Genomic DNA, 10,959 nt, shown 5'->3' with positions numbered 1-10,959 from the left:
TCCAAGGCCATCATTGAAAATAAGATTTCGTTCTAAACTGACTTGCCTAGTTGAAAAGGCACAGCTGTTAATTCAAATGCATGATGTTAAGTGAGAGAATGCCAAGAGTGTGCAACGCTGTCATCAAGGCAAAGGGTAAATAAATATAAATTGGATTTGTTTAACAGCTTTTTGGTTACTACATGATTCCATGTGTTATTTCATAGTTTGATGTCTTCACTGTACAATGTAGAAAATAGTAAAAAATTGAATGAGTAGGTGTGTCCGAACTTTTGGCTGGTACTGTATATGCGTATAAACCTTTTTGGGTCGGGGGCCCCCTAGTGTCCGGGGACCCTAAGCGACCGCTTATGTCTGGTGCTGGCCCTGACCTTCCAAGGTGGTTTGAAATCAGATACAAATTTGATTCCTGGCCATGCGACTTGTGTCTAACGGTCAAATTCGATCTATTTGCCCTCGTGGTTTTTAGACTGCTATTTTACATATCTTGTTGCTTGCTAGTTAGTCGGTTGACAAGAACATGTATTTCTTACAGACAAATTATTGAATGTGCTAGAAAGCTACCTAGTTGACTGATGTGGCGAGCTAGAAAGGACTCATATTGAAAATAGTTTCATTGTCCTTTGAGGCTTGAAGTGTTCTAACATTCAAAGTAACTGGGAACATCCATGGTAGGCTTTGTCACCTTAGCTTGGAGAGTCAGCATTCCAAAACAACAAAGCAGCACCCACCCGTAGCACACGCTCCAGCAGGTATATTTCACTGGTCACCCCCAAAGCCAATTCCTCCTTTGGTCACATTTCCTTCCAGTTCTCTGACACCAATGACTGGAACGTATTGCAAAAAAAAAAAATCACTGAAGCTGGAGACTCATATCTCCCTCACTAACTTTAAGCACCAGCTGTCAGAGCAGCACAGATCACTGCACATAGCTCAGCTGTAAATACCTCATCCCCATACTGATATATGTTTTGCTCCCCAGTAGCTCTACTTGCACATTCATCTTCTGCACATCACTCCAGTGTTTAATTGCCAAATTGCAATTATTTTGCCACTATGGCCTATTTATTGCCTTACCTCATTTGCACTGTATATACACTTCTGTGTTAACTGTATGTTTGATTATTCCATGTGTAACACTGCTTTGCTTTCTTGGCCAGGTTGCAGTTGTAAATGAGAACTTGTCAACTAGCCTACCTGGTTAAAAAGGTGAAATACATTTTTTTTCCAAGACAGATGTGAGCAAGGCTCTAGTGCACTGATCTAAAATGCAAAACCGATCCATTGATAAGCTTTTCTAGTCAGAGATGCTTTGGGAATATGGGCCTCGAACCCCAAGGCCATCGGCTGCGTTTAGACAGGCAGCCCAAATCTGCTCATTTTTTCACTAATTGGCCTCTTGACCAATCCGATTTGAAAAAAATGTTGCAATTGGTCAAGACCAATTAGTGGAAAAAGAGCACAATTGTGCTGCCAGTCTAAAAGCAGCCAAATGTGTGTGAATTGGCACCTGATAATCTCTCATCTCTGGCTTTTTGAAATCAGAACAGGTGATGTGGCAATCCCGTAGCGCCTGCCCAACTAGATGCTTAAGCGTTGCAACCAGTGGTTGTGTGCCACATCATCAACAGTGCTATGTGGTTAGCTGATTTGTTAAATACATAACCAGGCATTTTAAAGATCTGGCAGGCATCTGCAATGTAGTCAGGGAGGAACTTGCCATTGATTTTGAGGCTTGGCCTACACCACACTAAACACTTGGGTTTTAGCACCAAATTATTCTTCTGGATAATATTGGAAGTCTCTAAAAAGGGTCGGATTAAGGAAAAGGACCAGTTAGAAATGCCAGTGCCGATTTCCGGTTCCAGTCCGCCAGCGGAGGTTGAGGGAAGATGGGAAACCATGGGTTTGATACCATTCCACTGCAGTTACCACAAGCCCGGTCTTCCCAATTAAGGGGCCACCAACCTCCTGTGCAGTCCACCCATTCCTCAGACCCTTCATAGCAAGCCCAATGTCTCAGAATGCCCTGTAGCTTACATGCACAATCAGGAACCTTGGGACAGAGTCACATTAATCCAGGATGTGATGTCTGGCTACGCAAACACCAATACAGACCAAAGACTAAGCTAGGAAATGTCAGTTGGCAGCAACAGGCCCTCACTTTTTTAACAAATGAAGGCAATATTTCAGATTACTCTAGCATGTCGTGCATAATGGCGAAGACAGAAAGTCAGTCGAAGTAGCATTAAATCATTTATTTTTCAAAGAGATTAACAGGCATCTCTTGAGATATCGTCTCAGTGTTGTGGTAGTCCCTTCACTGGTTGAGTTCGCCAGGAGCAGATGTGGTGCTTATGTCACTTTTTGTAGGGTCATCCTCCTTGTGTGCTGGGACATCAGGACCGGCACCAACCTCAGTGAGTTGGAGTGTGCTGCTGCTTGGAGCAAGTCTATTATGGGCCACCACGACAAAGCGCCTTCCAATTCTAGAAATTGGATAGTGGACCTGGAACATATCCCTTCTTTATGAAACCACATCAAAAGCAAATATTTAAAAGTGATACTGGCAATTGCCATGTGCAGGTTGACATTTATTGAGACGGTATTGTCCTGGAGGCAGAACTGAGCGATTTCCACTAGCTGTGCCAGATGGAAAGTCAAAATTGGCTACATTGTAACAATGTATGCTTTTCATTTCATGTTAGGCATTAGGGTTGGCAGTGAGGTTAATGTTTAAAAATCATATTTTATTATTACTTTGTGGCTGTGCCAGCTAGTGAACATTCTGCGGAGCCATCCCAATAAGTGCTAACCTGCTTGCCATGTGCAGGTTATTTCCCTCTAAAATAGCAGTACCATCATCCCATACATACCCTTTCAATAGGTTCCAATCTCATACTGATCCTCCTCTTCACCCAGACCCTCTTTCTCTGTGGTAACCTCAAGGTCTCCACTGGGCTCAGGTGTAGGAATCAACTCAGGGTCTGGAGTGGCCTCCAGCTCTGAGAACAGACCATTTAGCACAGAGCCTACATGCAATTATCATACATTCAAAACAGTAACGTACTGTCATTACCTCGTTGGGCGATTAGTTCTTTCTGCCTGATGAAGCCATCATATGTTGCAGAGCTAACGACACCGTGCTTGTTGTTGGGTCCGACCCTTGGGCCCAAGGGACTAACCTCATTTTGGGATTGGGCGAAATAAGGTCCTGGAATTAAATGTAACAGATTAACACAGCCAGTGTTGGCAGAATTGCTAGCCTATAGGGATAGGAAAAGACAGGTGTCCGAAGTGGCACCCGATGACCTATAGAGTGCACTACTTTTGACCAGTGCATCATGGTCTGGGCAGTAGTCTAGACATCCTGGTTGCTTCCCACACATTTTAAAAACTGGCTTTACACTTCTGTACGTACTAGAATGCGATGCCTATGTCACTACCTTGACCTCTTGAATACATACAAAATAGTAGCTAGCAAGATGGAGATCAGTTATTTTTAATGAGTGCATTATGCAAGTGGCTAGTTTGCCTCAACTACCTTCACTAAATCCACTGCAAAGGTATTCCCTGCAAAATTTGGTTTCAAATCATGACGTTATGCCTCGTGATTTGTTGGGAGAAGTTGCCAAACGAGTCAGTCATTGAAACCAGACCCTAGTCACTGCTGTTGCCTAGGGTTGGGTTCTCAAGACTACCTGTTCAAAGGTAGTGCACTACATAAGGAATAAGATTATGCCATGTCAGAGTCAAATTACCTCTCTTGAAGTCCATGCCACGCGATACGGGCTTCCTGTCCCCTGTTGAGGCAGGGAAGCCAGGTATATCGATACCTCCACTCGTCCGTGGAGATAGAGGCGTACTCTTCTGTTTACTTGGGAGGACAATCATGGGGCCCAAAGTAGTATCCTGGTCCCATACTAAAAGGACAACACATTAAACACATACATTTGCAGTCAAGACACTCAATTAGTCTTCCCTCAATTTCCATATTGGAGAAGGTCCCGCCCCTGCAATGTGTTTTGAGAAGGTGGTGATGGAATAGAGGGATTAAGATGTCAAATACACCTTTCTTGGCCTTCATCCCAATACTCCAATTGTCACCAGAGGCTGGGGGTTTGTTGCGGTAGACACGAGGTTCAAGTTGGCTACCACCTAGTCTTGGACTGAGGGGACGTTGTGCTGGAGCTTGATCAACCCCCTTCTGTCTACTCAGGCTTGGACAACGCCCACATAGCAAATCATTCTCATCAGCAGACCTCCATCTGAAATGTATGAAAGATCTGCTCATGGACCAAGAACACACCACTTTTTAAAAAAGCTATGGTTATTCCAGTGAATAGGTCACAGCCCAGTAACAGTAGCTAAGGAAATGTGACTTATCCCACCTGCCATCAATGAAGGAGCATGCCTTGTTGCTAGGCTCTGCATGGTCCATGACAGGGACTGCCATAAGGTGGCAGGTGATGTACAGCTGTGAAAAACAGGATAAGCAAAACAAAGATGCAGAATCACAGTAGCCTACGTAATGTCTGTAAAGTATGTTACTGTAGAATAATTTAACTACAGTACCCATAATGGCCTCTACAACATTGCTTTTATTAAATACCGCCCTCACCTCTGCCCTGTCCTCCTGGTAGAACCTAAAGGCATCAATGTGGAACCCGAGCTTGTTGTCCTGGGTCCTACGCATGAAACCAGAGCGGGAACCAGGCAGCTGGGATTCCGTCAAGCACCTGGAGGGAGATATTATTAAAATGCATATTGGGGCATCTTCCTTAGTAACCAATTAAGAAGTCTCAAAGAAACCATGAAAATGGTGGAAGCCCTCAAATGGCATATTCTATCGTTCTCTACGGGCCAGACGGATAATAGTCGTTCTAAGTCATCCCCCCCCCCGCTTACCCACTCTCAATGAAGACATATCTGGGGACAGAGTTGCTATCAGGGTCCAGTGTGGCCACGCAGCTGTTAACAAAGACCCTGAGCCTGGTGTGGTGAGCAACCCTGACAGATGCCTCAATGTTGATGGGATCACCCAGGAAGTAGACTCCAGAACCCCGCTCATAGAGCCAGTCACCTGGAAAGGAAATGGCAGTAAAGAAAGACCGTACTGCAAGCGATGCGTTTCAAAGTTACGAACACGAGTCGCTATTAAAACTACCACGGCCAGAACATATTGTCAATAGGCGTTCAACTAGTGAGCATCTAATAATGGATTAAAATGAGGGCCATGTTTAGGAGGCAAACTGTATAACGTTGCAGATAGAAGTGTCCCCAATAACAGTTATCTGATGTGATTCCGTATTTTGCATGTCAGAGGGGCATTTGTGCTACATAGTACATTTATATCTGCCTGCGGCTATGGTACCCTGACCTGTTCACCGGACGTGCTACCTGTCCCAGACCGGCTGTTTTCAACTCTAGAGACAGCAGGAGCGGTAGAGATACTCTCAATGATCGGCTATGAAAAGCCAACTGACATTTACTCCTGAGGTGCTGACCTGTTGCACCCTCGACTACTGTGATTATTATTTGACCATGCATGAACATTTGAACATCGTTGCCATGTTCTGTTATAATCTCCACCCGGCACAGCCAGAAGAGGACTGGCCACCCCTCAGAGCCTTTCCTAGCCACCGTGCTTCTACACCTACATTGCTTGCTGATGTAAGAAGGGCTATATAAATACATTTGATATATGAACATTCAATTCACGGGTTTTACCAAGCTTCTGGGAGAGCGCCATTGTATCCTTTTGATTCATTATCTGAACGGTCAGCAAAATTGTACCCTGCGAAATGCAGCCCAGGATTTATTTACCCACTTGTCATAAGCTTCAATGAGAACTGCAGGGTCTCTTCAGCAGACACTGTGGCGGTGAAAGGGATCCAGGTCGGCTGGAGAGAAGAGCTGTCCAAACTGTACTTCCTGAAACAGAAAGTACAGACCGGTGAATACACCAATAGGTCAACGCAGGATTCCTATGACCGTCATACAACAGTATAGCCTAAACTCACCTTTCATAATGACACTCAATTGGGATCACAGCACCAGCCATTCGAATAACGCCATCTGGTGTGGTTCTGGGTGTATATCTGAGGAGGTTTGCGTAGATCAATGAGTCTTCGTTCAGCTGTGGAGTCACAAAGCAGCATTTAAGAGGTTGTTTCAAGAAGTCAACTACTGAATTTTTAAAAATATATTTTACCATGTACTTGGTTCCACAGTCTGAAAGTGCTGCGAATATTCTGTACTCATCTCCGGTTGCTGAAGCTGTAGCCCTACACGGCTCTTGGTCTTGGTACTGTTCAACTCCAAGTCGCAGGTCATCCACATCGATTAGATTACCGAGTTTAAACAGGTCAGCCTTCACTACGATCTCCATGTAGTCTGAATGGCATGTCACAGCAACCGTTTCTACTCGAACTGGCCTTGAAACCGTTGGTTGGAGTGGAGGCTGTTTAAAGCGTGGACGATTGTCAAATTGCGGTGTTCGCCTTGGAAGTTGTTGCCATGTGTCAGTGCTATAAGTATATGACAAAGCAGGAGAGATTAAGAAGTTTTCCACAAGTAAAAACCAAACCAGTTGCTTGAACAATAACCTGAGCGTGTTTGCCATCATGAGTCCCATGCCAACAACTAATGTGACTCTGTAGGTTAGAGGACAGGGTGCCTCTGCTATGCTACAATTGATGAAACTGAGGTAGCTTTTAACAACCAACCAGGCTGCACACCTGGGCTGGATTACACCCTAATTTGGCCTTGCATCTGATTAGTCAAGATCTTTAATTGGCACGCATGTTCAAGTCAAATCACATTTTATTTGTCACAAACACATGGTTAGCAGATGTTAATGTGAGTGTAGCGAAATGCTTCTGGTTCCGACAGTGCAGTAATTTCAATCAAGTAATCTAACAGTTCCCCAACAACCTCAACTAATACACACAAATCTAAACGGGGTGAATGAGAAAATGTACATATAAATATAAGGATGAACAACGGCCAAGCGGCATAGGCAAGGTGCAATAGATGGTATAAAATACAGTACATAAATATGATATGAGTATTGTAAGATATGTAAACATTATTAAGTGGCATCGTTTAAAGTGACTAGTGATCTTTTTTTGCCTACCTGTGACATCGGGTGCTATAGATGTCATGTCACAGGATGCTCTCGATTGTGGATCTGTAAAAGTTAGTCAGGGTTTTGGGTGACAAGCCACTTTTCTTCAGCCTCCTCCTTCTTCACCACACTGTCTGTGTGGGTGGACCATTTCAGTTTGTCGTTGATGTGTATGCCGAGGAACTTTCCACTTTCTCCACTGGTGTCCCTTCAATGTAGGTGTTGGGGTGGGGGGGCTCCTTCAGCTGTTTCCTGAAGTCCATGATCATCTTTTTTTGTTGACGTTGAATGAGAAGTTGTTTTCCTGACACCACACTCGTGGTGCCCTCACCTCCTCCCTGTAGGCTGTCTCGTCGTTGTTAATCAAGCCCACTACTGTTGTGTCGTCTGCAAACTTGATGGTTGAGTTGGAGGCATGCTATAGCCACGCAGTCGTGGGTGAACAGGGAGTACAGGTGGGGGCTGTGCACGCACCCGTGTGGGGCCCCAGTGTTCAGGATCAGCGAGGTAGAGGTGTTGTTTCTTACGTTCACCACCTGGGGAGGCCCGTCAGAAAGTCCAGTACTCAATTGCACAGGGCGGGGTTGAGGCCCAGGGCCCCAAGCTTGACGATGAGCTTGGAGGGTACTATGATGTTGAATACTGAGCTGTAGTCAATGAACAGCATTCTTAAATAGGTATCCCTCTTGTCCAGATGGGATAGGGCAGTGTGCAGTGTGATGGCGATTGCATCATCTGTGGACCTGTTTGGCGGTATGCAAACTGAAGTGGGTCTATGGTTGCCGGAAGGTGGAAATGATATGATCCTTGACTAGTCTCTTAAGTTAAAGCACTTCAGGATGACAGAAGTGAGTGCTACGGGGCGGTAGTCATTTAGTTCAGTTATCTTTGCCTTCCTGGGTACAGGAACCATGGAGGCCATCTTGAAGCATGTGGGGACAGCAGACTGGGATAGGGAATGATTGAAAATGTCTGTAAACACACCAGCCAGCTGGTCTGCGCATGCTCTGAGGACGCGGCTAGGTATTCCGTCTGGGCCAACAGCCCTGCGAAGGTGAACACGTTTAAATGTTTTACTCACGTCGGCCACAGAGAAGAAGAGGGGCGCCTCAGTTCTTGTTAGCAGCTCGCGGCGGTGGCACTATATTTTCCTCAATGCGGGCGTTTAGTTTAGAAGGTTTTTAGTTTGTCTGGAAGCGTGACGTCGTTGTCCGTGACGTGGCTGGTTTTCTTTTTGTAGTTCGTAATTTCCTGTAGACCCTGCCACATACGTGTCAAGTCTGAGCCGTTGAATTGGGCCTCCACTTTGTCCCTGTACCGGCATTTCGCTTGTTTGATTTCCTTGCGGAGGGAATATCTACACTGTTTATATTCATCAAATTCCCAGACCTTTTTCCATGGATAAATGCGATGGTTTGTGCTTTCAGTTTTGTGCGAATGCCATCATCCATCTGCGGTTTCTGTTTAGGGTAGGTTTTAATAGTCACAGTGGGTCCAACATCTCCAATGCACTTCCTTATAAATTCACTCAACGTATAGGTAAACGTATAGGTTGATGTTATTCTCTGAGGCTGACCGGAACATATCCCAGTCCGCGTGATCAAAACAATCTTGAAGTGTGGATTTCGATTGGTCAGACCAGCGTTGAATAGTTGTCATCACTGGTACATCCTGTTTGAGTTTCTGCCTATATGACGGTATGAGCAAGATGGCATCGTGGTTGGATTTGCCTGAAGGGAGGGCTTTGTATGCATTGCAGAAGTTAGAGTAGCAGTGGTCGAGTGTATCACCCCCGCGCAAAGTGCAATCAACATGCTGATAGAATTTAGGGAGCCTTATTCTCAAATTTGCTTTGTTAAAATCCCCAGCTACAATAAATGCAGCCTCAGGATATATGGTTTCCAGTTTACATAGAGTCCAGTGAAGTTCCTGTAGGGACATCTTGGTGTCTGCTTGAGGGGGAATGTACACAGCTGTGAAGATAACTGACGAGAATTCTCTTGTAAGGTAATATGGCTGGCATTTGATTGTGAGGAATTCTATGTTGGGTGAGCAGAAGGACTTGAGTTGCTGTATGTTGTTATGATTATACCATGAGTCGTTAATTATGAAGCATACACCCCCACCCTTCCTCTTCCCAGAGAGGTGTTTATCTCTGTCGGCGCGATTCATGGAGAGGCCCTTTGGCTGAACCAATTCCGACAACATATCCCGAGAGAGCCATGTTTCCGTGAAACAGAGAATGTTAGAATCTCTGATATCTCTCTGGAAGGCAACCCTTGCTCGAATTTCGTCTACATTGTTGTCAAGACACTGGACATTGGAGAGTAGTATACTCGGGAGCGGTGGGCGATGTGCACGTTTACGTAGCCAGACCAGGAGGCCACTCCGTCTGCCCCTTCTGCGGCGCCATTGTCTTGGTTCAGCTTCTGGGATAAGATCCGTTGTTCTGGATGGTGGTCCAAACAGAGAATACGCTTCGGGAAAGTCGTATTCCTGGTCGTAATGTTGGTAAGTTGGTGTCGCTCTTATATCCAATAGTTCTTCCTGGCTGTATGTAATAAAACTTAAGATTTCCTGGGGTAAGAAATAATACATTAAAAAAACAAAATACTGCATAGTTTCCCAAGGACTCGAAGCGAGGCAACCATCTCTGTCGTCACCATCAGAGGAACAAGGCCATCATGTTGGTCGCGTTCCTCTGCCCAGGCGTCACTGATACGTTTCAGATGCCTGGATAGGTATTTTACATATCAGCTAACACATCATATGTTATAGCAATCTGTATTGAAGGGAAACCAAATATTTTTGTAGGCTTCTGCGCTTTCACCAATTTGGGCCGAAAACGGTTAATTACTAGGAGCGCCAAGTCTAGGTCCAAGAGGCTTCTAAATAGCTTCCACCCTTAAGCCATAAGACTCCTGAACATCTAATCAAAATGGCTACCCAGACTATTTGCATTGCACCCCCCCTTCTCCGCTGCTGCTATTCTCCATTATTATCTATGCATATCTCATTTTCAAATCATTATTTTGTAACAATTACTGTAAGGACCCTACTGTGATTGTTTTCAATAAAAATGGTCAAAAGGAAACAAATAGATTCTCAGCAAAGAGCATTTTCTCAATCAATACTTTTGCTAGGACTATCTGATAGTGGTCTGAGTAGTTAGGGGAAAACTGAAACCTAGCTGTTATTGGCTTGTGGTTTATTAACTCATTTACCACAGGCTATTACTCCAACCCACCAAAACAGGCATTTTGAGGCAGTCTTTTCAAATATCTCTTTTACTGTAAGGCCATTATCATGATTTTCACAATTTCACCGATTTATTCCAACCTCATAGTTTGAAAATATATATTAAACACGTTAAAATATTTTTTTTTGTCTGCACTGGGCCTCTAAAGAAGGTGCTAATTAGGCCTAATTCATCCTTTAATAGTGATTATGATTATTAGCCCATTCATTACCCCCGTACATCTTGCAGGTCACAAATGCATTTTATCAATAAATCTTGAAGACCTGTGTAAAAGCACACAGCGATTAGGACACCGGATAAATCCCGAAACACAATTCACATTCTCTCAATTCCGCTATTGGACAAAACTGCGCCTGTTCCATTTTGGAGGGCTGATTGTTATTTGCTCATCGTTATGGCTTTTATTGGCCAGGACTTCATATAATCTTAATAAAACATTATTTTCAACTGAATATATTTTATGTAATGCAAAAAAGGTTAAAGATATCACATTTGTTAACGTTTAGAAAACCTGTAGGAATTGTGCGCCCCTTCTTTAAAAAATATTGGTACGTTCTTTTCAATTGCGCTG

At 44.2% G+C, this 10,959-nt stretch overlaps 1 protein-coding gene across 1 annotated transcript; it reads right to left on the bottom strand.

Moving 5' to 3' along the window:
* Positions 1–2,880: 2,880 nt before the first annotated feature.
* LOC135549287 (zona pellucida sperm-binding protein 3-like) lies at positions 2,881–7,392 on the bottom strand. The gene is made up of 10 exons (XM_064979302.1): positions 7,306–7,392; positions 6,215–6,463; positions 6,024–6,139; positions 5,831–5,934; positions 4,909–5,083; positions 4,622–4,739; positions 4,392–4,477; positions 4,072–4,268; positions 3,762–3,923; positions 2,881–3,005 (listed from the first exon to the last, which is right to left on the bottom strand). The coding sequence occupies exons 1-10, from the start codon at positions 7,390–7,392 to the stop codon at positions 2,881–2,883; spliced, it is 1,419 nt and encodes a 472-aa protein (XP_064835374.1).
* Between the last annotated feature and the right edge of the window lie 3,567 nt (positions 7,393–10,959).

The sequence above is a fragment of the Oncorhynchus masou genome, chromosome 12, assembly GCF_036934945.1.
Source record: "Oncorhynchus masou masou isolate Uvic2021 chromosome 12, UVic_Omas_1.1, whole genome shotgun sequence".
Taxonomy (NCBI): Eukaryota; Metazoa; Chordata; class Actinopteri; order Salmoniformes; family Salmonidae; genus Oncorhynchus; species Oncorhynchus masou.
Note: the sequence above shows the minus strand (reverse complement) of the source record. Positions and strands in the feature narration are given on the sequence as shown.

What these genes read in the sequence shown, in the direction of transcription:
- LOC135549287 (XM_064979302.1), bottom strand. Translation starts at nt 7,392, where the DNA reads ATGGACTTCAGGAAACAGCTGAAGGAGCCCCCCCACCCCAACACCTAC. An exon ending in AGAAAGTGGAAAGTTCCTCG is followed by an intron (nt 6,464 to 7,305) that starts GCATACACATCA and finishes CGCTTTAAACAG; the next exon opens with CCTCCACTCCAACCAACGGT. An exon ending in TGCTCCTTCATTGATGGCAG is followed by an intron (nt 4,269 to 4,391) that starts GTGGGATAAGTC and finishes CATACATTTCAG; the next exon opens with ATGGAGGTCTGCTGATGAGA.